General features: G+C 47.8%; 1 protein-coding gene across 2 annotated transcripts in view; it reads left to right on the forward strand.

The window, feature by feature from the left end:
- The first annotated feature begins 3,311 nt into the window (after window positions 1–3,311).
- The window catches only part of LOC146859662 (astacin-like metalloendopeptidase), a 298,576-nt gene continuing 276,012 nt past the window's right edge, over window positions 3,312–25,875 (forward strand). Inside the window, exon 1 of one of the 2 annotated variants that reach the window (XM_085646722.1) lies at window positions 3,312–3,525. In XM_085646722.1, the coding sequence (XP_085502848.1) occupies window positions 3,457–3,525 (69 nt within the window). In that variant the 5' untranslated portion in view covers window positions 3,312–3,456. The remainder of the gene's footprint in view (window positions 3,526–25,875) is intronic. The other variant, XM_085646721.1, reaches the window with a different exon arrangement.

The following is a 25,875-nucleotide window of genomic DNA, read 5'->3' on the forward strand; positions in this document are numbered from 1 at the left end:
AAGTCTCTCTCCCGAGATCTACCTGCACAAATCAGGAGCCCTAAGGCCCCAGTGACTCTGATGGCCTGCGATGCCCGACCGATGAGCCACACACGCGCGCCCCCGCCGCACGCGCAACCTCCCAGGCCGGCGACTTGGGCCTGGCTCGGCGCCCGCACCCCCCCACGCCCGTGGTATTCCGACCACAGGGCCCCGTCGCCTGGAAAAGCTCAGGGACAAGGCCGGAGCGAGGAGAGGGGGCAGGTGAACTCACCGCAACATGAGGCTCCGAGGCGCGCGACGATGGAGCTGCGACCGGCAAGGCAAGCGAGCGGACAAGAGGGCGAGGAGGGGGCGGGGACCGAATATGTACCCCCCCCCTTGGCTCCTCCCCGCCGGAAGCAGCTACCTGACTGGGGTCTCCCTAGGTCAAGCCCAGGGACACGACCTCCCACCCCTGTGCCTTCCTGTGGCACTAAGGCGGCCGCCCTCAAGGGGGCGGGCCGCTGCGCAACCCCCACCCCGGGCAGCCTTACAAAGCACAGATACCCGGCAGCATTGAAATACTACCTTCAGATAGCAGACCTTATTGTTACTCAATTATTTTCAAATGGACCAACCTTCGGGAGGATGGAGGCTAGAGACGACTTTTCCATGATTCGAACTCCTAACCTGCCAAAACCACTTCGAACAGGTGATAAACATTCAATGCATTAAGCCACGCCTCCGACTTTCAACAGCAAGCTTCTATGCTTCCCTTTCAGATATGCCCCTTGGACTTGTTTATCTTTAAATCGTACCCAGCATGTCCTCCTCCTGCTATAGAGTGGCCCTTCGCCCTGTCAGACAGGCCTGCTTTGCAGAATAGGAAAAGTAATATTTTAATGTGTTTGTGTCTTCTTGGAGGCACACAGCAGCTTAAACAAAGAACCCGTCTCTTTGATTTAAGCTGCAACTAGCTCTCCTGTGGGGCATATATGTTAGAACTTACATATAAATGTGAATACTCTTGATAATTGAGGAGCGCGCTGCAATCTTTGTTAAACTCTAAACAATGAGTATTACCCCGAGGCAGCACGTGGTTCTCTTCACAGAGCAGAGCTTAATTACTGTCACTAAAGTGTAAGCAAACCTTGGTTCTTCAAACATGCAGTCTATAATATAATAAAAATAAAGAAATGGCACAATCCCACCCACGCTGATTAACAAAGTTATCAGTTAAATCAGTTCTCTTGGAGTATCTCCTTTAAGTACTGTACATCACAGTGGGCGATGGCAAAACTAAAATTTTGGACAGAGAGCCTGTCTTCTCCTTGTCTTGTCCAGGAGGGGGTGAGGAGCCCTACCCCACCCTGGAAGAGACCAAGATGATACTAGAATACTGCATGCCCACCCCTGTGCCCACCCTGGGTGGTTCCTTTGCCCGACCGGGATGGTTTCTGTCCCCCCCTGTAGAGGATCCAGCCCCCCCGTGATGGCTCCTGCCCCCCCTGTGATGGCTCCTGACCTCCCCATGTGGCGGCGCCTGTCTCCCCCCCCCCCGTGATGGCTCTTGGCCCCCATGTGGTGGGTCCTGCCCCCCTGTGATGGCTCATGCCTCCCCTGTGATAGCTCCTGTCCCCCATGCGGTGGCTCATGTCCCCCCCGCTTATGATGGCTCCTGTTTCCCCCCGTGGTGGATCCTGTCTCCTTCTTGGGTGGCTCCTGTCCCAGTCCTGGGATGACTCCTGCAGCGAGGATGAAGTTCTTGATGGGCCTCTTCTGTCTGCAACTCTGCAGACAAAGGCTCAGCTCAAAATTAATATGAAAAGGTGGGCGAGTGAGTAAGTGAAGGGGTGGGTGGATGGCTGGATGGATAAGTGAAAGGGTGAATGGATGAATGAAAGATTGAATAGATGGATAATGAGAGAGGATGGATAGATGAGTGAGTGGAAGGATGGATGAGAGAAACGGTAAATAGCTGGATGTATGGGTGGAAGGGTAGCTGGATGGGTAAAAGGGTGGATGGATGAGTGAAAGGATGGATGGATGAGTGAAAGAATGGATGAGTGAAAAGGTGGATGATGAGTGGGTGGATGGATGAGTGGAATGATGGATGGATTGATGAATTGATAAGTGCAAGGGTGAATGGATGGACGGATGAGTGAAAGGGTGGATGTAAGGATGGATGAGTGAGTGAAAGGGAGGGTAGATGGACAAAAGGATGAATAGATGAGTGAAGGAGTTAAAGGATAGATGGATGAGAGAAAGGATGGAGGAGTGATAGGGTCAATGGATGGATTAATGAGTGGATGATTAGATGGATGGGTGGGTGGATGGATGGAAGGAAGGATGGCTAAGTGAAAGGGTTGATGGAGAGAGAAAGGGAGAATGGATGGGTGACAGAAAGGTTGAATGGGTGGAAGGCTGAGTGACTGGGTGGATGGATGAGTAAGTGGAAGGATGGTTGGATGGGTGAAAGGGTAAATGGCTGGATGGATGAGTGAATAAATGGATGGGTAGAAGAGTGGATGGATGAGTGTATAGATGGCTAGGGTGAAAGGGTGTATGGATGGAGGGATGGATGTGTGAAGTGATAGATGGAAGGATACATGATGGATAGGTTTGCAAATGGTTAAATATGTTTGGATATGGCTGGGCTTACTTATATACTATTGCACGAACTCCTCTGATGTGTCTGTAAAATTTACCTCCTGTCCTGAAGTTTTGTCCTGAATTTCGACCTCCTGTCCTGAATTTGTGTCCTGAATTTTGACCCTTTGTCCTGAATTTTTACAGTCACCGCCCTGAATTTGCACCAATGCCAGTTGGTCACCCTAGCAGCCCGACTGCTGTGCTGAGGGGGCCCACTGGAGCTTCCCCCCCCTCCCACCTGGGGGGCTGCGGGGGGCCTGTGCTACGCCCCTGGACGTGGCTTCCCGAAGTTCATCTTCATTTTGCTTCACTCACGAACATTCCTGTGCAGTGTGCGCACGCAGAGAGGTATTAAGCGTTAAATACGCAGTTAAACCTGCCCTGGTTTCTAGCCCAGAGGGGGGGCGTGCACTCTCTCATGCACCTCTCCCTGTTTCTGTAACTAATCCTTTTCCCCATGTCCAATTTTCTGCTGACCTGGCCGGGGAGTGCCAGACTGTGGCGATTTGAGACCACTTATGAGGCTCAAAGGTCACCTAATGACAATCCGCTTTAGTCCACACTGTTCGGACTGATGCATGCTTAGGGCATGACCTCTGACCCATAGCCCCTGCAGGACCTGGGGGCCATCGATGAGTTCTCCAAGACGTGCAGCCGCACACGTTTCTGGGCAGCAGGAAGAATATGTTGTTGTGGGGTTGGGAGATGACAGTCCCCCTCCCCCTTCTCATACTGCTGTTATAAGGCCACCCCAAGACCCATGAGAGGTAGGAAAGGAGTGTGCAGGGCGCGAAGAGAAGAGAGAGACACTCCGAAGAGGACATTATCCTGAGACTGTCGACCATGGGCGTCCCCACAGCCGTCGCCATTGTGCTGTCTGTGCTGCATCTCACGCTGGGCAGACCCGTGGAGGTAAGAAGGGGGTGTCCCCCTTATATCTGACAGCTCACGCCCCCCAGAGAAGCAGCCATACTTTATGAAGTCGAGAGAGGGCTGAAGCGTCGCGGTTGGCCTGCTAGAGACACCTGACACCTGATGCGTGGCCCCTGGCCTCCTCAGGGCTTGGGACCAGCGCTTAGTTAACTGATAACTGAATGATAAATCATGCAATGGATATATACATTTTGGCACATTAACTCGGCGCCCTTGTTTGGTGTGTTACGACTCATCAGGTGTTTTTATTCACTTTAAGTGTTTAATGAATCCTTCCAAATAGGCAGATGGCACAGAAGCCTGTAAAGCCGCCTGGGCTGCCCAGGAGGATAGCTGTCCACCCCGACAAGGGGAAGAGCTGTCCACGCCGCCCAGGGGGAGAGCTGCCCACGCTGCCCAGGGGGAGAGCTGCCCACGCCGCCCAGAGGGAGAGCTGCCCTCGCCGCCCAGGAGAGAGCTGCCCATGCCACCCAGGGGGAGAAGTGCCCACGTCGCCCAGGGGAGAGCTACCCATGCTTCCCAGGGGGAGAACTGCCCACGCCGCCCAGGGCGAGAGCTGCCCATGCCACCCAGGGGGAGAGCTGCCCACCCTGACCTGGGAAGAGCTGCACATCCTGCCCAGGGGAGAGATGCCCACCCTGCCCATGGGAGAGCTGCCCACCCTGCCCAGGGAAGAGCAGCCCATGCTGCCCAGGGGAGAGCTGCCCACACTGCCCAGGGAGAGAAATGCCCATGCTGCCCAGGGGGAGAGCTGTCCTCGCCGCCCAGGGGGAGAGCTGCCCATGCCACCCAGGGGGAGAGCTGCCTACGCCGCCCACTGGGAGAGCTGCCCACCCAGCCCAGGGGGAGAGCTGCCCACCCTGTCCAGGGAGAGAGCGGCCCACCCTGCCCGGGGGAGAGCTGCCCACCCTGCCCAAGGGGAGAGCTGCCCACCCTGCCTGGGGGAGAACTGCCCACCCTGCCCAAGTGGAGAGATGCCCAAGGGGTGAGCTGCCCACCCTGCCCAAGGGGGGAGCTGCCCACGCCACCCAGGGGGATAGCTGTCCAACCTGCCCAGGGGACAGCTGCCCACCCTCCTCAGGGGGAGAGCTGCCCACCCTGCCCAGGGGGGGAGATGCCAACACTGCCCAGGGGGAGAGTTACCCACAATGCCCAAGGGGAGAGCTGCCCACTCAACCCAGAGGAGAACTGCCCACGCCACCCATGGGGACAGCTGCCCACCCTGCCGAGGGGGAGAGCTGCTCACGCCGCCAAAAGGGGAGAGCTGCTCATGCCGCCCAGGGGGAGAACTGCCCATGCCGCCCAGGAGAAGAGCTCCCCACCCTGCCCAGGATAGAGCTGCCCACCCTGCCCACGGAAGAGCTGCCCACCCTGCCGAGGGGGGAGAGCTGCCCACCCTGCCCAGGGGGAGAGATGCCAACACTGCCCAGGTGGAGAGCTGCCCACCCTGCCCAAGGCGAGACATGCCCACCCTGCCCAAGGGGAGAGCTTCACACGCCTCCTAGGGGAGAGCTGCCCACCCTGCCCAGGGGGAGAGATGCCAACGCTGCCCAGGGGGAGAGCTGCCCACGCTGCCCAGAGGGAGAGCTGCCCTCGCCGCCCAGGAGAGAGCTGCCCATGCCACCCAGGGGGAGAAGTGCCCACGTCGCCCAGGGGAGAGCTACCCATGCTTCCCAGTGGGAGAACTGCCCACGCCGCCCAGGGCGAGAGCTGCCCATGCCACCCAGGGGGAGAGCTGCCCACCCTAACCTGGGGAGAGCTGCCCACCCTGTCCAGGTATGAGAGCTGCCCACCCTGCCAAGGGGAGAGCTGCACATCCTGCCCAGGGGAGAGCTGCCCACCCTGCCCATGGGAGAGCTGCCCACCCTGCCCAGGGTAGAGCAGCCCATGCTGCCCAGGGGAGAGCTGCCCACACTGCCCAGGGAGAGAAATGCCCATGCTGCCCAGGGGGAGAGCTGTCCTTGCCGCCCAGGGGGAGAGCTGCCCATGCCACCCAGGGGGAGAGCTGCCTACGCCGCCCACTGGGAGAGCTGCCCACCCAGCCCAGGGGGAGAGCTGCCCACCCTGTCCAGGGAGAGAGCGGCCCACCCTGCCCGGGGGAGAGCTGCCCACCCTGCCCAAGGGGAGAGCTGCCCACCCTGCCTGGGGGAGAACTGCCCACCCTGCCCAAGTGGAGAGATGCCCAAGGGGTGAGCTGCCCACCCTGCCCAAGGGGGGAGCTGCCCACACCACCCAGGGGGATAGCTGTCCAACCTGCCCAGGGGACAGCTGCCCACCCTCCTCAGGGGGAGAGCTGCCCACCCTGCCCAGGGGGGGAGATGCCAACACTGCCCAGGGGGAGAGTTACCCACAATGCCCAAGGGGAGAGCTGCCCACTCAACCCAGAGGAGAACTGCCCACGCCACCCATGGGGACAGCTGCCCACCCTGCCGAGGGGGAGAGCTGCTCACGCCGCCAAAAGGGGAGAGCTGCTCATGCCGCCCAGGGGGAGAACTGCCCATGCCGCCCTGGAGAAGAGCTCCCCACCCTGCCCAGGATAGAGCTGCCCACCCTGCCCACGCAAGAGCTGGCCACCCTGCCGAGGGGGGAGAGCTGCCCACCCTGCCCAGGGGAGAGATGCCAACACTGCCCAGGTGGAGAGCTGCCCACCCTGCCCAAGGCGAGACATGCCCACCCTGCCCAAGGGGAGAGCTTCACACGCCTCCTAGGGGAGAGCTGCCCACCCTGCCCAGGGGAAGAGATGCCAATGCTGCCCAAGGGGAGAACTGCCCATGACGCCCAAAGGGAGAACTGCCCAACCTGCACAGGGGAGAGCTGCCAACCCTGCCCCGGGGAGAGCTGATGACCCTGCCCAGGGGAGAGCTGCCCACCCTGCCCGGTGGAGAGCTGCCCACGCCACCCAGGTGAGAACTGCCCACACCACCCATGGGGAGAGCTGCCCACCCTGCCCAGGGGGAGAGCTGCTCACGCCACCCATGGGGAGAGCTGCCCATGCCGCCCAGGGGAAGAGCTGCCCAGCCTGCCCAGGGGGAGAGCTGCGCACGCCGCCCAAAGGGGAGAGCTGCTCACGGCGCCTAGGGGGAGAGCTGCCCATGCCGCCCACGAGAAAAGCTCCCCAACCTGTCCAGGATAGAGCTGCCCACACCGCCCAGAAAGAGAGCTGCCCACCTTTCCCAGGGAAGAGCTGCCCACCCTGCCCAGGCGGAGAGCTGCTCACACCACCCAGGGGGAGAGCTGCCTATGCCGCTCACGAGAAAAGCTCCCCACCCTGTCCAGGATAGAGCTGCCCACACTGCCCAGAAAGAGAGCTGCCCACCCTTCCCAGGGAAGAGCTGCCCACCCTGCCCAGGCGGAGAGCTGCCCACCCTGCCCAGGGCGAGAGATGCCAATGCTGCCCAGGTGGAGAGATGCCCACCCTGCCCAGGGGGAGAGATGCCCACCCTGCCCAAGGGGAGAGCTGCCCACGCTGCCCAGGGGAGAGCTGCACATCCTGCCCAGGGGGAATGCTGCCCACCCTGCCCAGGGGAAGAGATGCCAACGCTGCCCAAGGGGAGAACTACCCATGACGCCCAAGGGGAGAACTGCCCACCCTGCCCAGTGGAGAGCTGCCGACCCTGCCCTGGAGAGAGCTGCCGACCCTGCCCAGGGGAGAGCTGCCCACTCTGCCCAGCGGAGAGCTGCCCAGGCCACCCAGGGGAGAACTCCCCATGCCACCCATGGGGAGAGCTACCCACCCTGCCCAGGGGGAGAGCTGCTCACGCCACCCATGGCGAGAGCTGCTCACGCCGCCCATGGGGAGAGCTGCTCACGCCCCCCAGGGGGAGAGCTGCCCACGCCAGCCACAGGGAGAGCTGCCCACCCTGCCCAGGGAGAGAGCTGCTCACGCAGGTTGGGCAGCTCTTTTTGTGGGTTTGCGGGTGGGGTATGTTTGGGTGAAAATTCGTACCCATTCCAGTGGATGGATGTTGGTAATTCTTGCTGAGATTGTTGGGAATCGGTGGAACTAGTGTCTCAGTGAGTTTGAAGATGACCGAAGCAGTGGAAGTGCTGAAAAGAGCATTTTTTGTGAAGGCCCGGTTTGCAATGTTATCCAATTGGCGGTGTTGGGGTGCATGGAGAAGTGGTTTTTAGGGGGTTCCAGTTGCTCGACAGGAACGGGGCTGCTGTGAGTGGTAGGGAGGGGGAATTGATGGGTGTGCAGGAAGTTTGGGAGGAATCGATTGATGGGACGTGAGTTTTGCATGTTTTTGGGGTGCAATTCCAGGGTGTTGCAGGTGGTTCCGAGTGGATTTGTTTAGCTGGGATGAGAGTTGGGAAGGTCTAGTTTTGATTGCAAGTGGTTTGAAGAAAATCCATGGAGGGGAAGGGGTGTTTTGGGCCTAGTTTCAGAGTGCGTTTTGAGGCGACTTTAGGCCTTTGGGAGCTCGCGGTAATGCACGTTTTTGGGATAGTAATTTGGGGTGTTCTAGGGTTTTGGGAATGGGTTTAGGGGTTTGGGAGCAATGTTGGGAAGGTCTAGTTTCTGGGAAAATAGCAGTTTGGTTGTAGGTGGAGGGGAAAGGGCAATTTGGGCCTGTTTTCAAGGTGCATTTTGTGCCATAGGCTAACATTGGCGGGCCCAGAGGTCGCGGTAATGCGGTATTTTGGGGTGTTCCAGATTTTTGGGAATGGGTTTAAGGGGTCAGAAGGTATGGTGGGAATGTCTAGTTATTGGGAAAAATAGTAGTTTGGTTGTAGGTTGAGGGGAAAGGTGAAGTTGGGCCTGTTTTCAAGGTGCACTTTCGTGCCATTGGCTAACATTGCCGGTAATGGGTTATTGCAGACGAGAGCCACAAGAGGGCGACTTATAGATGGATTCTAGGGTTTAGGGCTTTGGGAGAGAGCTGCCCACCCTGCCCAGGGGGAGAGATGCCAATGCTGTTCAGGTGGAGAGATGCCAATGCTGTCCAGGGTGAGAGCTGCTCACGCCATCCAGGGGGAGAGCTGCCCAAGCCGCTCAGGGGGAGATCTGCCCACCCTGCCCAGGGAAGAGCTGCCCACACCGCCCAGGGGGAGAGCTGCCCACGCCGCCCAGGGGAGAGCTGCCCATCCTGCCCAGGTGGAGAGTGTGAGAAGTTGGCCTGGTATATGCTGTCCACTAGTTCTAGTGAGCACCTTGCACCAGTCCAAACAACCCTTATTGATGATTAGGTTTAAGACAACCTTTATTGAAAGCTGGTGGCTATGGAGAGCAGCCTTCAGGCTAAGTCTTGAAGGAGTGTAAAGCAGCTTGGTTTACCAGATTATAATTTCTTGAATGACCAAATGAAAAGAGAACCACACAAGGTATATATAAAAGATATGTATTTATTTCTAAACACTCACCACTAATCTCTTTATGAGATTAGAGCCCAAGATACACAATATCACAGTACTAAAAGGGCAGTAAATAGCACAATACACAGTGGGCCCCAGGGGGAGACCAAACCATATATTAAGAAAGTGGTATAAGAACCATGACTTGTCTAGACACAGTGCCTAGAGCACGTAGAATAGCTGGGACCCCAAGGAACCACCCAAGGTAGTGACACAGGGGATCCACGGGGGACGCGTGCAGTGTGAGAACACAGCCGCGAGCTCTGTACAATCCAATGGGAAAGTCGCAGTTGGAATTTTAAAGATTAAGGACACTTAGGAGAGGACTTTGAGCAAACCCTTTTAGACTTAGAATGCTCTAAGGCCAGCACCCATGTGAGCACTGGAGTACTCGTGTTACCTCACCCAGGGAAACTAGGTGCATAGTTGTCAAATGCTGTTGGGAATCGTTGTCGTTTCCAATGGCGATGTGCTGCAAAGTGCTGCTGCCGTGAAGAAGAAAAGTGTCCAGTGTGACCCAAGCCTGGATCGAAGATGTGAAGAATCTGAAAGCAGAGGGGACAGAGTCTGGGTCACTTGCCAGTGACCAGGGGCACGATAGACGAATTCCGGGGTTGTCTGTGATGCAGCCATACCATACACTCTTAAGTGCATTATAACCTCACGGTAAATGCTAACTTTAAAACAGCTGCACTGAAACATGTCGTGTTTGGTGTCAAACACCTTGGAATCATACCTCCCCACCAGTAACTGGCAGGAGAGGTATGATTTCACCCTACTAGAGGGAGAAACGTGACTTCACTGGTACACCCGGTACCAGCATAACAGAACCGTGGCATCATAAAATGGATTCTGGCAGCCACAGACGTGAGTCTGCCCTCCTGCTGCTGGATGAAACTCCAGCAGGGGACGCCTGAACAATAGGTTTCCTGTCACAGGGAGGTGTGAACACACCTGCCAGACAGGCTTTAGTGTATTGGGGCTGGGTGGGTGCACTCCAAGAGTGCTTTGATGTCAGCACTCGGGGCACATTAGGTGTTCCTGTGCATAGTCCAGCTCAAACCGGTTGCAGGGGCACTCAGCCCCTGCTCTGGCGTGAAAGTAGACAAAGGACATGAGTGTAGCCACCCCTCTGTTCTGACCCTTCCATAGGTGGGTCCCCAGAGTTTGTCCCTCCCCTTCCTTGGGTATAAAGTGGGAACCCCTGGCTACTGGATTTTAGATTACACTTGGACAAAACTCTGCAACATAAACCAAGAACTTCGATGATCTACACAACGCTGGATGACTGAAGAATCTCCCTTGGAGTAAAGGAGTTACTCCCCTGCAAGGCAGGCACCTGAAACGCATCTGACCTGTTTGCATCTACGAAGCTCCTGAAGGACTCCAAAGAATTTGCAAAGGTATTTTCCCAAGCTTCACAGAGGTCATTCCATGCTCTCAGCAAACCTGAGACCGGTAGCCCTCGTGGGGATCGTGGAACTGAAACCCCTGGAAACCGTGCACATTTGCAGCAGCATATGCTTCTTGGTGGTCCCTGAGGCTGTGCTTTGGGCTACTTATAGTCCAAGACCCGAGCAGTGTTTCCACTGAAGATTACTGGCCTACACTCACCGAGTGTCCCGTGGGCTGGTATTGTGTGATTCTTCTCGAGGTCCCTTCGCGATCCCTGGTCCGTCGACAGGTGGGTCCCTGAGAAGGCAACTCTAACTTTAATTGGGCTTACCTGGTTGCTCCAGACATGCCCTTACTCTCCATTGCTTGGGGAGTCCCCTGGACCTTGCTGGTCCTCACTGAAGCATCTTTTCTCTGACAGCTAGGGTTGCAGGTGCCAAGGCTTGTTAGTGTTCAATCCGGACACTGACCCCCCAGCACTCGGCATCCCTTGTGGGACAACTCACCCCCAGACTTTGGTCTTTCTTGACATCTCCTGGTCCCCGTGGCTGCAGTCTCAAGCTTCACCTCTTCGCACCTGAAGCACCCGACATTGGTGGGAATTTGTCTATCGTGCCCCTGGTCACTGGCAAGTGACCCAGACTCTGCCCCCTCTGCTTTCAGGTTCTTCACATCTTCAATCCAGGCTTGGATCCCACTGGACACCAATCTTCTTCACGGCAACAGCACTTTGCAGCTCATCGCCACTGAAAACGACGACGATTCCCGAGACCAGTTGACACCTATGCACCCGGCTTCCCTGGGTGAGGTAACACGAGTACTCTGGTGCTCACATGGGTGCTGGCCTTAGTACCATCTAAGTCTGAAAGGGTTTGCTCAAAGTTCTCTCCTAAGTGTCCTTAATTTTTAAAATTCCATCCGCGACTTTCCCATAGGATTGTACGGAGCTCGCGGCTGTGTTCTCACACTGCACACGTCCCCCGTGGGTCCCCTGTGTCACAACCTTGGGTGGGTCCTTGGGGTCCCAGCGATTCTACGTGCTCTAGGCACTGTGTCTAGTCAAGTTGTGGTTCTTATACCACTTTCTTAATATATGGTTTGGTCTCCCCCTGGGGCCCACTGTGTATTGTGGTTTTTACTGTTGTTTTAGTACTGTGATATTGTGTATTTTGGACTCTAATCTCATAAAGAGATTAGTAGTGAGTGTTTAGAAATAAATACATATATTTTATTTATACCTTGTATGGTTCTCCGTTCATTTGGTCATTCAAGAGGTTATAATCTGGTAAACCAAGCTGCTTTACACTCCTGCAATACTTAGCCTGAAGGCTGCTCTCCATAGCTACCACTAAGATAGCTTTCAATAAAGGTTGTGTTAAACCTAATCATCAATAAGGGTTATTTGGACTGGTGCAAGGTGCCCACTATAACTAGTGGACAGCATATACCAGGCCAACTTCTCACACCATTCTTGCGGAGGTAAGAACCAGCCTTGGTTCTTACCTCCTTTGCAATTTTCCTTTTCAGGTCACGCAGCTGTATATTGTACCATGGTTCATTTCTGGCGCCATGGGTCAATTGCCATGCTGGAATTACTGGAAATTTGTTTAACAATGTCATTACTGGGTTCTCCCAGTCTTGTTCTACTAAATGGGAACTCAGTGGACAAATGTTTCCTACATGTTTATGCACGGCGTCCATTATTTGTTTGATGTTAAGTTCCTTTTATGAAGCAGGTTTATATGTAGTGCCATTTCTTGAGGGAGATGGTCGCTCTCCGGACGGGTATTAATACAAAAAAAGTCAACTAGGTGCAAGATTTCCTTACTGACTTACTGACATTAGTATAGTATATATATATATATAGTATATATATATATGTATATACATATATAGTATATATATATATATATACTATATTCACTGAAAAAACCATAGGTTTCAGGGGCGTTTTAGTTAGGAATTGGCATTTAAAAAACCTTAGAAATTCACTGAAAAAAACATAGGTTTCAGGGGCGTTATAGTACAAACCCCTAGAAATTCCCCCGTTATAGTTAGTTCAGCTAACTATAACTCGCGCTGCCACAATGCACTGCTGATGACGTCACATATTACATCACTCATGACATGGTCAGTGACATCACTGATGACATCACTGATGACATCTGAAATGACATCACTGATGACATCACTGATGACATCATCCAGTGAGTGTGTGTCTGTAAATTTTAAATATGTTTAATATATATATATAGGGAAAAACCTATGGAAGAATGAGTGGGTGTATAAGTGTGTGAATGGATGATTTAGTAGGTGCGTGACTGACTCTATAAGTGAGTCATTAAACGTATCTTACTGCAGACTAGTGACTAAAATGTGTGAATGTCTGTATCTGTCTGTCTGTTGGTGTATAAGCGGCTGCATGGTTTTGTGAAAAGCTATATGAGCGTCTCTATGGGTTATTGATTGGTTGTCTGAGTATCTGTTTGGGTGCCTGAGTGTTTGTGTGGGTGGGGTGTGTGTGACTCTGTGCATACATGTGAGAGTGGGTGATTCTATGGGTACATGGTTTTAAGAGTGCATCTGTGATGGACTGTATGGTTGGGTGAGTGTATGTATGGGTGTGTTAGTGATTGAATGTATATCTCAGTGGTACATGTGTGAGTAACTACATATGTGAAAGGCAGTATATATGTGTGTAAGAGTATATAAGTGGGTATATGTGAGAGCGTGTGATTGTGAGAGTGTCTGTATGGATGAGTGTGTGCTTGTATCAGTGATTGTATAAGAGCATAAGAATGTGGTACTATTTTTATGAGTAAGTGAGCTTGTGTGTGTATAACTGCATAGGTGAGTAAATGGGAGTGTGATTAATTATTTGCATGACTGACTAGGTGTGAGAGTACCTCTATGGATGATTGGTGGTGTGTGAGTGTCTATGTAGGTCTATAAATGCATATGATAGTCCTGTACTGAGTGACTGTAAGTATGAGTGACTGTACAGGTGAGTGAGTGGATGTGTGTGTAGATCTAAGAGTCAATGAGTTGGTATGTAGATATTGGTATGGGAGTATCTATGGTTTTGAGAATGGACGTCTGAAATTTTGATTGAGTATATCAAAGGGTGTGAGAAGATGCACTAATTTATCACATGGATGACGTCATCAGTGATGTCATCAGTGATGTCATTTCAGATGTCATCAGTGATGTCATCAGTGATGTCACTGACCATGTCATGAGTGATGTAATATGTGACGTCATCAGCAGTGCATTGCGGTGGCGCGAGTTGTAGTTAGCTGAACTAACTATAACGGGGGAATTTCTAGGGTATTGTACTTTAACGCCCCTGAAACCTATGGTTTTTTCAGTGAATTTCTAAGGTTTTTTAAATGCCAATTCCTAACTATAACACCCCTGAAACCTATGTTTTTTTCAGTGAATTTCAAAGGTTTTTTAAATGCTAATTCCTAACTATATCAGGCCTGAAACCTATGGTTTTGTCAGTGAATTTCAAAGGTTTTGTAAATGACAGTTTTGAATGTATTAATTGTTATACTGATATTTTTGATACTGATTTACTACATTTTACTATTTATTTTTAGATATATTTTTTTTAATTACATCATAATTACATTATACATTACAATGCAAAATATACTTTCTCAGAATGAATTACTTTAGTTTAAATACTTGGCAAATAGGCAACAGACATTTAAGTACAGTAGTTACAGTTGTTGCAATGGGCAACACAATTTCAAACACAAACCAACATTGAGCTCAATGTGAATTTCTAGTTAAATGCAATTAGTTACTTTATGGATTACTTTTCTAACCACAGGACTGGATCCTAGATTCAGTCCTTGGACATCTCCTGTAAACAGTTGAGTAAAAGCGTTTTGGTTACAGTAGTGATTTTTAAGGAATATTATCATATTTTAAAAGTTGACACATTTTTTTTCACATAGAATCACCAATGTTGGAGACGCGCGAGCGCGCGAAACAAGATGGCCGCCGTGTAGAGAGCTCCGGCGTTTTTTCGCCCGTTTTTCATTAAAAACGACGATTCCTGTCAGTTTTTTACCGCAAATGAGGTCGCTTGACTGCTGAGCATCTTACCTGTCGATTGCTGAGCTTTTCCTTGAATTTGGGCGCTGTTTGAGGCGTTTTCCAGTGTCCAGCCTCTGCCTCCAGCTCTCCCTTCAGGTATTCCCAGCTTTGTCTGTCAGGGGGCGGAGCAAGCATTCAGGAAAGGGCCTGGCTTGGGCCTAGCCACTCCCATAGCCTGTTATAGCTGCTGCACCAGCTTTAATAAGGATATTCTTACTGCTGCAGTATTCTTTTCCTTCATTTTTTCTGCGTTGTTGCTGCTATTTTTGCAATTTTGATATTTTATTTTATTGTTATTATTATTATCCTACTTTTGCTACCAAATCAACATGGATAATAAAAATATTCATCCTAAAAGAAAGCAGCAGGTTTCACCTCCGCCAATTAAATCAAAGGCGGTAGAATCAACAGAACCTTCATTATCCTTAATTTTGGAGGAAATTCAAGCGCTTCGTGTTAACACAGATGCTATTGCCTCAGAGATTAAAAATGTTCGAAAGGAAATGGCGAGTATGTCAATGAAAATATCTGATAATGCAATTAAAATACACGATTATAAGGCTAAGCTTGAGACTTTCACTCCTCTTGTAGCTAAAATATCTCCTTTGTCTACCCGGCTCCTAGAGATGGAAAATCGTAACAGACAATATAATTTACGCATTTTTAATTTACCAGAGGATGTGGAGAGTGGCAACTGTAGGTTGTATTTGGAAAATTTGATTCCTGGGCTTCTACAAATTAAATTTCCAGAAAAATTTGAGATTGACAAGGCCCATAGAATCCCTTCACATCGCAATCCTCAACATACCAAACCTCGTCAAATGATTTTCAAAGTCCTCAGACATCATCATTTGGTTTTGATTCGAAAGGCAGCACGAGAGATTCCTTCCTTAATGGTCAATGGGAATAAAATTTTTATTCATCAAGACTTTGCCAAGGAAACAGTCTCAATCCGCAAGGAATTTTCTACTCTTCGGCCTCAACTGCGAAGTCTTGGATTCAAATATGGTCTTTTTGACCCTTCAACAATGCGTATCTGGAAAGACAATCTGTCAAAATCTTTTCAACGTCCTGAGGACTTGCGTCAGTTTTTGGATCAACGTTCACAGCAATCCATGGATACTCATGACTCTAATACCTGATTATAGCTAACTTCCTTTTTGTTTTCTGACAGGTTAATGAACCATTACTACATTGGGCTCCAACGGTTAGGTCATGCTTGTTGAGCGTATGTGCGTCTCATCTTTGATATTTTTGTACCCTGTTTGTCGTTTTCTCCTTTTTTTAATTTTTTCACCTCCTTTTACTTGTTCTGGTGCTACTATTTTCTCTCATTATTGTTCTCCTTCTTTTCTTTTTCTCCTCTTCTTGACTTTTTCTTCCTTCTCTCTTCATTATGGCTAATATCCACAATATTAAAGTTGTTTCACTAAATGTTAAAGGTTTACGTCATCCAGTTAAGTGTACAAAAATCTTAGATTATTTAGGTAGTTGTAAGGCAGATATTTGTTTTCTTCAAGAGACTCATATAGATGACAACATTTTAAATTATATGAAAAAGAAATGGGTAGATACTATTGTTTCATCACCTGCAATTGGTAAAAAAAATGGGGTGGCTATTTTTGTTGCGAAAAAATTGCATTGCCAAGTCTTAAGCAAAATTTCGGATGCAGATGGAAGATTTATTATAGCTAAAATTAAAATTCATGATTCAGTCATATTTTTGCTCAATGTTTATGGTCCTACTGCGGATGACCCTCTTTTTTGGTCTAATATTACCACCGAGGTTCTAAAGTTGGGTAAAGTTCCTTTAATTGTTGGAGGTGACTTTAATGTTATTGCTGACCCATTATTGGATAGAATATCTAGTACTAAATTTCGCCCTCCTAAGGTTTTTCATGCTTTTAAGTCATTTATTCATAACACCAAGTTAGTGGACATTTGGCGTTTGCACTTTCCCACAGAAAAATGTTTTACATTTTTCTCTAATCCACATAATTCGCATTCTAGAATTGATTATTTTTTAGTCTCCACACAATTAGTCCAATCTGTTAAGACTCCTAAGATTGGTAATATTGATATCTCAGATCATGCCTTGATTTCTTTTGTTCTGAATTTAACTTCAACTTTTGCAAACCAAACTAGATGGCGTATGAATACTGGAATTGTTCTTAATGAACATAATAAGCCTAAAATCTTAAATGCTATTCAGGACTATTTTTTACTCAATCCTGAAGGTTCCACTTCCATGGTCAATAGATGGGACGCCTTTAAAGCTTACATTAGGGGTGTAACTATTTCAATTATGGCCTATGAAAATAAAACATTCAACGCACGTATCAGGTGTTTGGAAAAACAAATTGCGAAATTTGAAAGGCTTTTTATTTCATCAAATGATCCTCAATTTAAAGTCAAGCTACAAAAGCTTCGATATGAATTTAACTCAATCCTTAGTACTAGAGCGGGCATCCAAATTTCTAATTCTAAGGCTAAGTTCCGTTTTAATGCCAACAGATCTGGGAAGCTTTTAGCTAATTATTTACGTATAAAAAAAGATAGAACACAAATTACCTCAATTCATGGCCCTAATGGTAACATTGCAATATCTCATAATGATATTGTTAAGGAATTTTTGGATTTTTACTCTACTTTATATAATAAACCTGATCCTCATGATCCTTCCATACTGGACTCTTTTTTAGATACATGTGATTTGCCCAAAATCTCACACTCGGACAGGCTTAAGCTAGATTTACCCATTACTACTGAGGAAATTTTAGCTGCTATTAAATCCAAAAAAAAAAAAAAAACCCCTGGCCCAGATGGTATCCCAGCTGAGTTTTATAAAGAGTTCCAGTCCCAACTTTTGCCTTATTTATTTCAACTTTTTACTTTTTTTGGTTCTTCAGGAACGATCTCAGGTTCCTTTACTGATGCTTTAATTATTGTACTTCCTAAACCAGATAAAGACCCCACTCTTGTTTCAAATTATCGCCCTATTTCCTTAATTAATCAAGATTGTAAATTGTATGCTAAAATACTTGCTTCTAGACTGTCCCCTATATTGGATTCTATTATACATCTTGATCAATCTGGTTTTATGAAGAATAGATATTCTACAAATAACACAAGAACCTTATTACACATTATTGAACAGAGTTCCACTTTAAGTTCCCCCGCAGGAATTTTGGCTTTAGATGCAGAGAAAGCTTTCGACAAAATCCATTGGCAATTTTTATTTCAAACCTTATTATCATTTAATTTTGGTGCTTCGTTTATACGCATGATTTCTGCTCTGTATTATGCCCCTACTGCTCGTTTATTTATTAATGGTCAAGTATCTAGTCAGTTTTCTCTTTTTAGAGGCACAAGACAAGGTTGTCCCCTCTCTCCACTTTTATTTCTCATTGGAATTGAACCTTTCCTTACTCATATAAGAAATTGTGTTAATATCAAAGGTATTCAGATTAAGGAGATTAATATCAAAGCTTTAGCCTATGCTGATGATGTGCTGTTATTTATTAGTGAACCTCTATCCTCAATGCCTGCCCTATTAGAAATTATTACAAAATATTCCATGGTTTCTGGTTATAAACTTAATATTAATAAAACTGAATTCTTCCCTTTAAACATTTTTTGTACTCCTGATATGTTACCCATGGCTGATATTGTGTGGCAAAAAGATAAATTAAAATATCTTGGGATTCTATTTGCGTCCTCCGTAAAAGCAACATTAACATTAAATAGTAATTTTATTCTGAATTATATCAAAGATAAAACGTCTAAATGGTCTTCACTTCACCTCTCTTGGTGGGGTAGAATGGACTCCATCAAAATGACTATTGCTCCTAAAATTTTTTATACACTTGCTATGATTCCTATTCAATTTCCTTTACAATTCTATAAAAACATTGATAGACTTCTCTCCAAATTTCTCTGGAATAATAAATCAACTCGTATTGGTTATACAAAATTAAAAGTACCTAAATGCAATGCTAGATTTGGTTTGCCTGACTTTTTTCTATATCACAAAGCATTTATACTGAAACAAAGTTCCATATGGTTTTCTCCTTCCTCTTTAAAGAACCAACCTACATGGTTTCATATAGAGCAGTCTCTTGTGGATCCTTTTCCATTGACCACCTTGCTAACAATGTCCAATAGGTCAATATATGTGCATAAATCGGTTATTATTAAATCCACTAAACTCATTTTTAATGACCTGGATTCAATCTTTTTGATCCCTATGACTCATACTGAAGATATGTCATTGTGGCATAGTAATGTGATTAAATTGAATAGAAATGTTACTTTTTGGAATGCTTGGATTAAAGCTGGTATCTTTTATCTTAAAGATATCTATTTTGACAATGTTTTTATTTCTTTTGAAGCTTTACAAATGAAATTTAATTTACCTCAATCTGATTTTATTAAATATGAATCGTTATGTAATTCAATTTTAGACTCCTTCCCTCATGGTATTCCATTTAATGTTAAAGCAGATTTAGCACTATATATTCGAACTATCTCTACGTCATCACATACTGTCTCTATTTTATATAAAAAATTATCTAATTCTATAGGAAACAATCTAAATATTATTTCAACATTTTGGAATGATGAGCTTTCCCTTTCTTTGTCCAACGATACATGGACGACTGTTTGGCTTAATAGTATTTCAGGATGGCTGCCTGTTTCACTTTACCAAACCAATTCTTATATTTTATTTAATTGTTTATGGACCCCAGTGCGTTTATTTCGTGCTAAGCTGATGCAAGACGACATTTGTTGGCATTGTAAATTACTCCCTGGTTCACTACGACATATGCTTTTTGAATGTCCATTAATTTTTAAATTTTGGTCTGATGTTTGGGATATTATTCAACAAATATTTCATATTCATGATGTTATTTCTTACAAAATATTAATATGTAAAGCTGTTGATCTTACGCATAACTTAACTGAATTAGAAGGTAAACTGTTTAACTTCCTAATATCAGCTGCTTAAAAGTCCATTACATTTTGCTGGAAGGATATTTCGTCTTTATCGGTTCATGCTTGGTGGTCATGGGTCATTTTTACAAGAAGAGGTGCTCAATTATCCCTGAAAGGGATCAATCACAATTCTAATTTGTTTCACTCGTTTTGGTTACCCATAGATGTATACTTATCTTTATAATTGTATATGTATACTTGAGTCACCGTTTTACAGTCATTCTATTTAACGCCTTATATGATGAATGTAGCTCCTTTTTCTAATAAGTTGACAATGCAATTTTTCATGGCTCCCTCCCCGCCCTTCTTTTTAGTTTATCTCCCCTCCTTCTAATTGATTATATATACATCTTTAACTATTGTATTTAGAACTGCTTTTAGAAATGTTTTATTTTATATAGGTATTTTCGCTTGTGATAAATTTTTTCTGTATTGTCTGTATTTGTTCATTCTTATGGAAAATCTAATAAAACATTTTGAACTAAAAAAAGAATCACCAATGTTATCCTATGGCAGAAAATTCACTTAGCAGGTAAGTAGTGTTATCGTTACTTTTTCTTACTCAGTGGTGGATCCTGGATCCAGCACTGGCCAACCTCCTGTAAACAGTTGAAAGAATGCGTTTAAGTCATACAGACGATTTTTTAGGAATATTTTTAGTTTGTGAAAATAGACACTTAGAAACTTTTCTGCTGAAAACCACACAATGGATTCCTATGGAAGGAAATACAAGTTACTGGTAAGTACGTTTAGAATTACTTTTCAGGGTCAGTGCTGAGCTAAAAGATGTAGCCCTGGGTTCTCTCCTGATTACAGGTGAGTAAATCGGAATTAGTAGTTCGGCTGATTTTAGAGGCATATTTGTACAATGGTGAAGGAAGGGGGAGGGGCCTGAGGTGACCTGTGCAAACACGCCCTGTGGCGCGTTTTAAGTTGGGGAATTAATTCCTCTTCAATCCTGTGGTCCCCTGGGGGCCAACTACCCCACAAGGTACCTCCAGTATGCGCCAGGGAGCTGCATTGCAGAGAGGTATTCAGAGGCCACGCCCCTTTTTACAACACTCTGCAACACAGCTCCGTGGCACTTACTGGAGGTACCTGGTGGGCTAGTTGGTCCCTAGGGACCCTCAGGATTGAAGAGGAATTAATTCCCCAACTTAAAACGCGCCACAGTGCGTGTTTGCACAGATCTCACCTCAGGCCCCGCCCCCTACCTTCACCAATGTGCAAACGCGCCCCGTGGGGTGTTTTAAGTTGGGGGATTAAGTCCCCTTGAATCCTGAGGTCCCCTGGAGGCCAACTAGCCCACCAGGTACCTCCAGTATGCGCCAGGAAGCAGTGTTGCAGAGAGGTGTTCAGAGGCCACACCCCTTTTTACAACACTCTGCAACGCAGCTCCGTGGTGCTTACTGGAGGTACATGGTGGGCTAGTTGGTCCCTAGGGGACCTCTGGATTGAAGAGGAATGAATTGCCCAACTTAAAATGCGCCACAGGGCGTGTTTGCACAGTATCACCTCAGGCCCCGCTCCCTACCTTCAACACTGTGCAAACGCACTCCGTGGCGCGTTTTAAGTTGGGAGATTAAGTCCCCTTGAAACCTGAGGTCCCCTGGTGGCCAACTAGCCCATCAGGTACCTCCAGTAAGCGCCAGGGAGCTGCGTTGCAGAGAGGTGTAAAAAGGGGCGTGGCCTCATTACACCGATCTGCAACACACCCCCATGAGCCAGCGCGTTTGCAGAGTGGTGAAAGGAGGGGGCGTGGCTCCTCCGCGATCCCGTTTTTAAAAGTATATTTCTTTTTAAGAAGGGGGGCTGTGTAGCCCCCCTTATTTTTGTTATTTATTTGGCCCTGGGGACACCATCCCCCAGGGACTGACCCCAATTTGTATTTTTTTTATTAAAAAAAAAAAATAAATCGGAAAGGGGGCCGTGTGGCCCCCCTCCCGAGTCCATAATTTGCCCCAGGGACCCCATCCCTCGGGGCATGGCCCTTTTCTAAAAAAATATGTTTTTTTATGGAGGGGGGCTGCCACCTATGGCCCCGGGGACCCCATCCCCCGGGCCGATTTTTTTAAAAAAAATTGGGGAGGGGGGCCACGTGGCCCCCCCTCCCGGGCCACTACTGGCCCTGGGGACCCCATCCCCCGGGGCCTGGCCTCCGTTAGGGGCCGTGGGGGGGTCCCCAATCCCCCCACAGCCCCACCGGCTCCCCGCGTCCTGCGGGAGCTGGCATTGCTTTTCCACATGGGGAGCAGCTAACATGCTGCTCCCCATGTGGAAAAGCAATCGTCTTTGGTATTTGGAAGAGAGAGCAGGTTTTCTGCTCTCTCTTCCAAATACCAAAGCAGTTTGCTATGGCAGGATGGGAGCCGCGAGACTCCCACCCTGCCATAGCAAACAGCAGTGTCCCGGGGGTGGGCACCCCGGGACACTGCAGGAGCCGGCCATGGGGGGTGGCGGTCCCAAGGGCCATCTTTGGCTCTAGGAGGGGGGCCGCGCGGCCCCCTCCCACTGAATTTAAATCCCCAGGGGTGGTGGTCCCTGGGGCTTGGGGGTCCGTAACGGACCCCCAATTTTACATAACTAGTGCCCGGGGGAGGTGGCGGTCTGGGCCCCCCATTATAATAAAGAAATTGCCCCCGGGACTTGGCCACCCTGGGGGCTAAATCAAAACGTTTTTTTTTCATTAGCGGGACCCTAAGCGCATCCCGCGATTTTTAAAAAAAATAAATAATTTTTTGGGGCCTTGTGGGTCCTTGTGGGACCCCCTGAGCAGGCCTAGGGGGTCAGGGTGTTTCTACCCTGCCCCCTTCTCGCGTTTTGCGCCTTTTTTTTGTGCTTTCTTGTGCCTTGGGTCTACCGAGGCACAAGATGGCTCCCAACACTTCCTGATTCAGATTGTTGGCAGCCAATTAGCATTCAGCATGTGATCGGGAGGGTGCGCGCTTTGTTCAGGGAGGGTGCGCTTACGGTGCGGGTAGAGTCTGCGGATCCTCCCTGGCCATAGATATTTATGTACTATTAACTCTAATTTTCTCAGGAACTACTGAACGGATTTACACCATTTAAGCAAAAGGCACGAGTCTGAACTGAGGACTACCTCTTTGCCAAATTTGGTGTATTTCTGTTCAGCAGTTCGGGCTGTAGCTGCGACAACAGATCCTATGGGAAATGGCATGGGGAAAACGCGTTGCGGATTTCCAATGGAAAATAGGTCCTGACTATCACTATCTACTGGCGACCGCCAGTAGATAATATATATATACTATATATATATATATATAGCTTTCCAAACGACCAAGTTTCCAAAGTCTGTGGCCCGTAGACAGGTGGCGAGTCAAACCGGGCAGGTCTCCCGGTGTAATTATCACACGCTGCAAACTTCTTCAAAGAAGGACTCGCACTCAGGGAAAACCAAGATTTATTCACCACGGTGGTGAATAAATCTTGGTCTTCCCTGAGTGCGAGTCCTTCTTTGAAGAAGTTTGCAGCGTGTGATATATATATATATATCTATACTATATATATTATCTACTGGCGGTCGCCAGTAGATAGTTATAGTTAGGACCGTGTTTCCATAGGAAATCCGCAACATTCTATTTGGAATAACTTTGGCGCCGATTGACGAATCCTCGCGAAATTCTCAAAATAGGTGAGGCGCTCTGCTCCGCTCCTACCCTGAAAGTCTCGGGGGGATTCGTCAAGCGGGGGCTGAGAAAAACGCGTTTTCCTCATGCATTTTTCCATAGGACCTTTAGTCCGTGCTACAGCCCGAACGGCTGAACAGAATTACTTGAAATTTGGCAGAGAGGTAGCCCTCAGGTCAGGGATGTGCCTTTTGAAGGTCTCGTGTAAATCTGTTCAGTATTTCCTGAGGAAATACCAAGTAAATCAATATATATATCTATGGGCGCGCTCCGAGCGCGTACCGTAAGCTTACCGTACGCGCACGCCGCCGTGCACGAGCACGATTCTGATTGGTTGTTAGATCTCAGTAAACATTCGAATCGGTCGAAACCAGGAAGTGTCGGCCGCCATTTTGTCTCTCGCAGTCTGAGGGGGTGAAAAACAAAGGTGGAGAACGTGAAAAGGGGGCAGAGTGGACAGTTCCTGACCCCCTAGCCTTTGTCAGGGGGTCCCAGAAGGACCCTCAAGGGCAAAAATTAATTTTTTTTGAAAAATCGCCGAATGCGCGTAGCGTACGTGCACGGCGTAAACGGAGAAATTCCACGAGGAAAAATTCCCCGAACTTCGCGTAACTATTACGCGTACCGTGCGCGCACGGCAAAAAAAATTTATCAAAAAGGAAAGCTTAAAAAAAAAAAAAAAATTGTGAGGTAAGGTTGGCTCTTAAAAGAGCCATTGGGTTAATACAGGGATGGAGGAAAGAAAGAATAGGAATATTATGAGCGTCTACAAACGTGCTGGTCTATCTTATTGTTAATAAGGGAAACACTGGTCTCCCCAAAAACAATAAGACCACAACACGTTGTACACCTCATTGAAACCCTCCGAAATCGAGGGTTAATGTCCAGAGGAGCAGAAGAAGGTGATGCTCCCACCTCAGAGGAAGGGCTCAGCTGAGCTGCCGATGATGTACTCGGCTGAGCTTCTGAGGTTGGGCTCAGGTGACTTACTGAAGAGTTTTCTCCAGTATGTCGAGCAAAGGTCCTGGGATGTCTATCCCTAAGGTGTCTCTTCATAGAGTGATTTCCAAAGGAATACTTCTTCCTTGGATCTCCTCTAGATAAAACACGGTCACAAAGTGTGCAAGTGACCAATGGAGCATTGACCTTTTTCTGCCCCTCTGGAAAAGTAAAATACTCCCACACAAAAGAATCCTTTTGTTTCCTCCTTCTCTGTCTGATGATGGTGCTGCTAGGCTCACTCTCAGAAGAGGTCTGCTGCTCTGCCATTGTATCTCAATGTCAATTCAGCTCCTTCTCCTAGGGGATCTCAAGCAGTAATGAGGGGAATGGGTGTGGTGTGGGAAGTTTCTGGAACTGAAAGTAGTTTCAACCAATGAAAAGTGTTCTTTGTGGATCACATGACCTACCGTGCGCGCTCCGTAAGCTTACGGTACGCGCTCGTAAACAAGTACGCATGCGCAAACGTGACGCTTACGGAGCGCTTACGGAGCGCGTACGTAAGACGCACTCGCGCATGCGCATTACACGCCCCTGCGTAACCGCGACATTGCTTCCGCGCAACGCGCATGCGTGTACGCGTATGTCACGTACGTATCACGTAAGCGCACTGTACTTATGACGTACGGAGCGCGTAGTGTCAGCTTACCGTACGCGCATCGTATCACGTAAGCGCACCGTACTTATGACGTACGGAGCGCGTAGCGTCAGCTTACCGTACGCGCACGGAAAAAAATGCATAAAAAAAAAAATTAACCATTCCATAATGCAGGATATAGTACATATATTATTTTATACATAGGTTTACCAAAAATCTCAAAAAAAAAAATTCATTTAAAAAACCGTACAAATTCACTGAAAAAACCATAGGTTTCACACACGTTATAGTTAGGAATTAGCATTTAAAAAACCTTGCAAATTCACTGAAAAAACCATAGGTTTCACACATGTTATAGTTAGCTGGACATTTCACTCGTAAAAAACCAATGAAATTCCCCCGTTATAGTTAGTGCAGGCAACTATAACTCACGCGACCGCAATCCTCTGTTGATGCTAATACTGTATCTTTAGCTATACATATATTACAAATATTTATTTTTCAGAAAGACACATATGTCATCAGTGATGTACTATCTGACGTCATCAGCAGAGGATTGCGGTCGCGTGAGTTATAGTTGCCTGCAGTAACTATAACGGGGGAATTTCATTGTTTTTTTACGAATGAAATGTCCAGCTAACTATAACATGTGTGAAACCTATGTTTTTTTAAGTGAATTTGCAAGGTTTTTTAAATGCTAATTCGTAACTATAACGTGTGTGAAACCTATGGTTTTTTCAGTGAATTTGTAGGTTTTTTTGAATGCTAAGTTATTTTTTTTTTCAGGTTTTACACCGTGCGCGCACCGTGCGCACATCGTGCGCGCTCTGTGGGCAGTGCGCGCAGGGTGCGCGCACTCGCGATTTAAAAAAAAATAAAAATGTTTTTTTCTCCCTTGGGGGTCTTTGTGTGACCCCCTGACCAAGGCTGGGGGTCAGGAACTGTCCACTCTGCCCCCTTTTCACGTTCTCCACCTTTGTTTTTCACCACCTCAGACTGCGAGAGACAAAATGGCGGCCGACACTTCCTGGTTTCCACTGATTCGAATGTTTACCGACATCTAACAACCAATCAGAATTGCGCTCGCGCACGACAGGGTGCGCGCACAGTGTGCGCACGGTGCGCGCATATAGATATTGATATGCTTTTAAATGCTATTTTCTCAGAAAACACTGAACAGATTTACACCAGACCTGCAAAGGCACTTCCTTGACCTTATGGCTACCTCTCTGC

This window comes from Triturus cristatus, chromosome 3_1 (assembly GCF_964204655.1).
Source record: "Triturus cristatus chromosome 3_1, aTriCri1.1, whole genome shotgun sequence".
Classification (NCBI taxonomy): domain Eukaryota; kingdom Metazoa; phylum Chordata; class Amphibia; order Caudata; family Salamandridae; genus Triturus; species Triturus cristatus.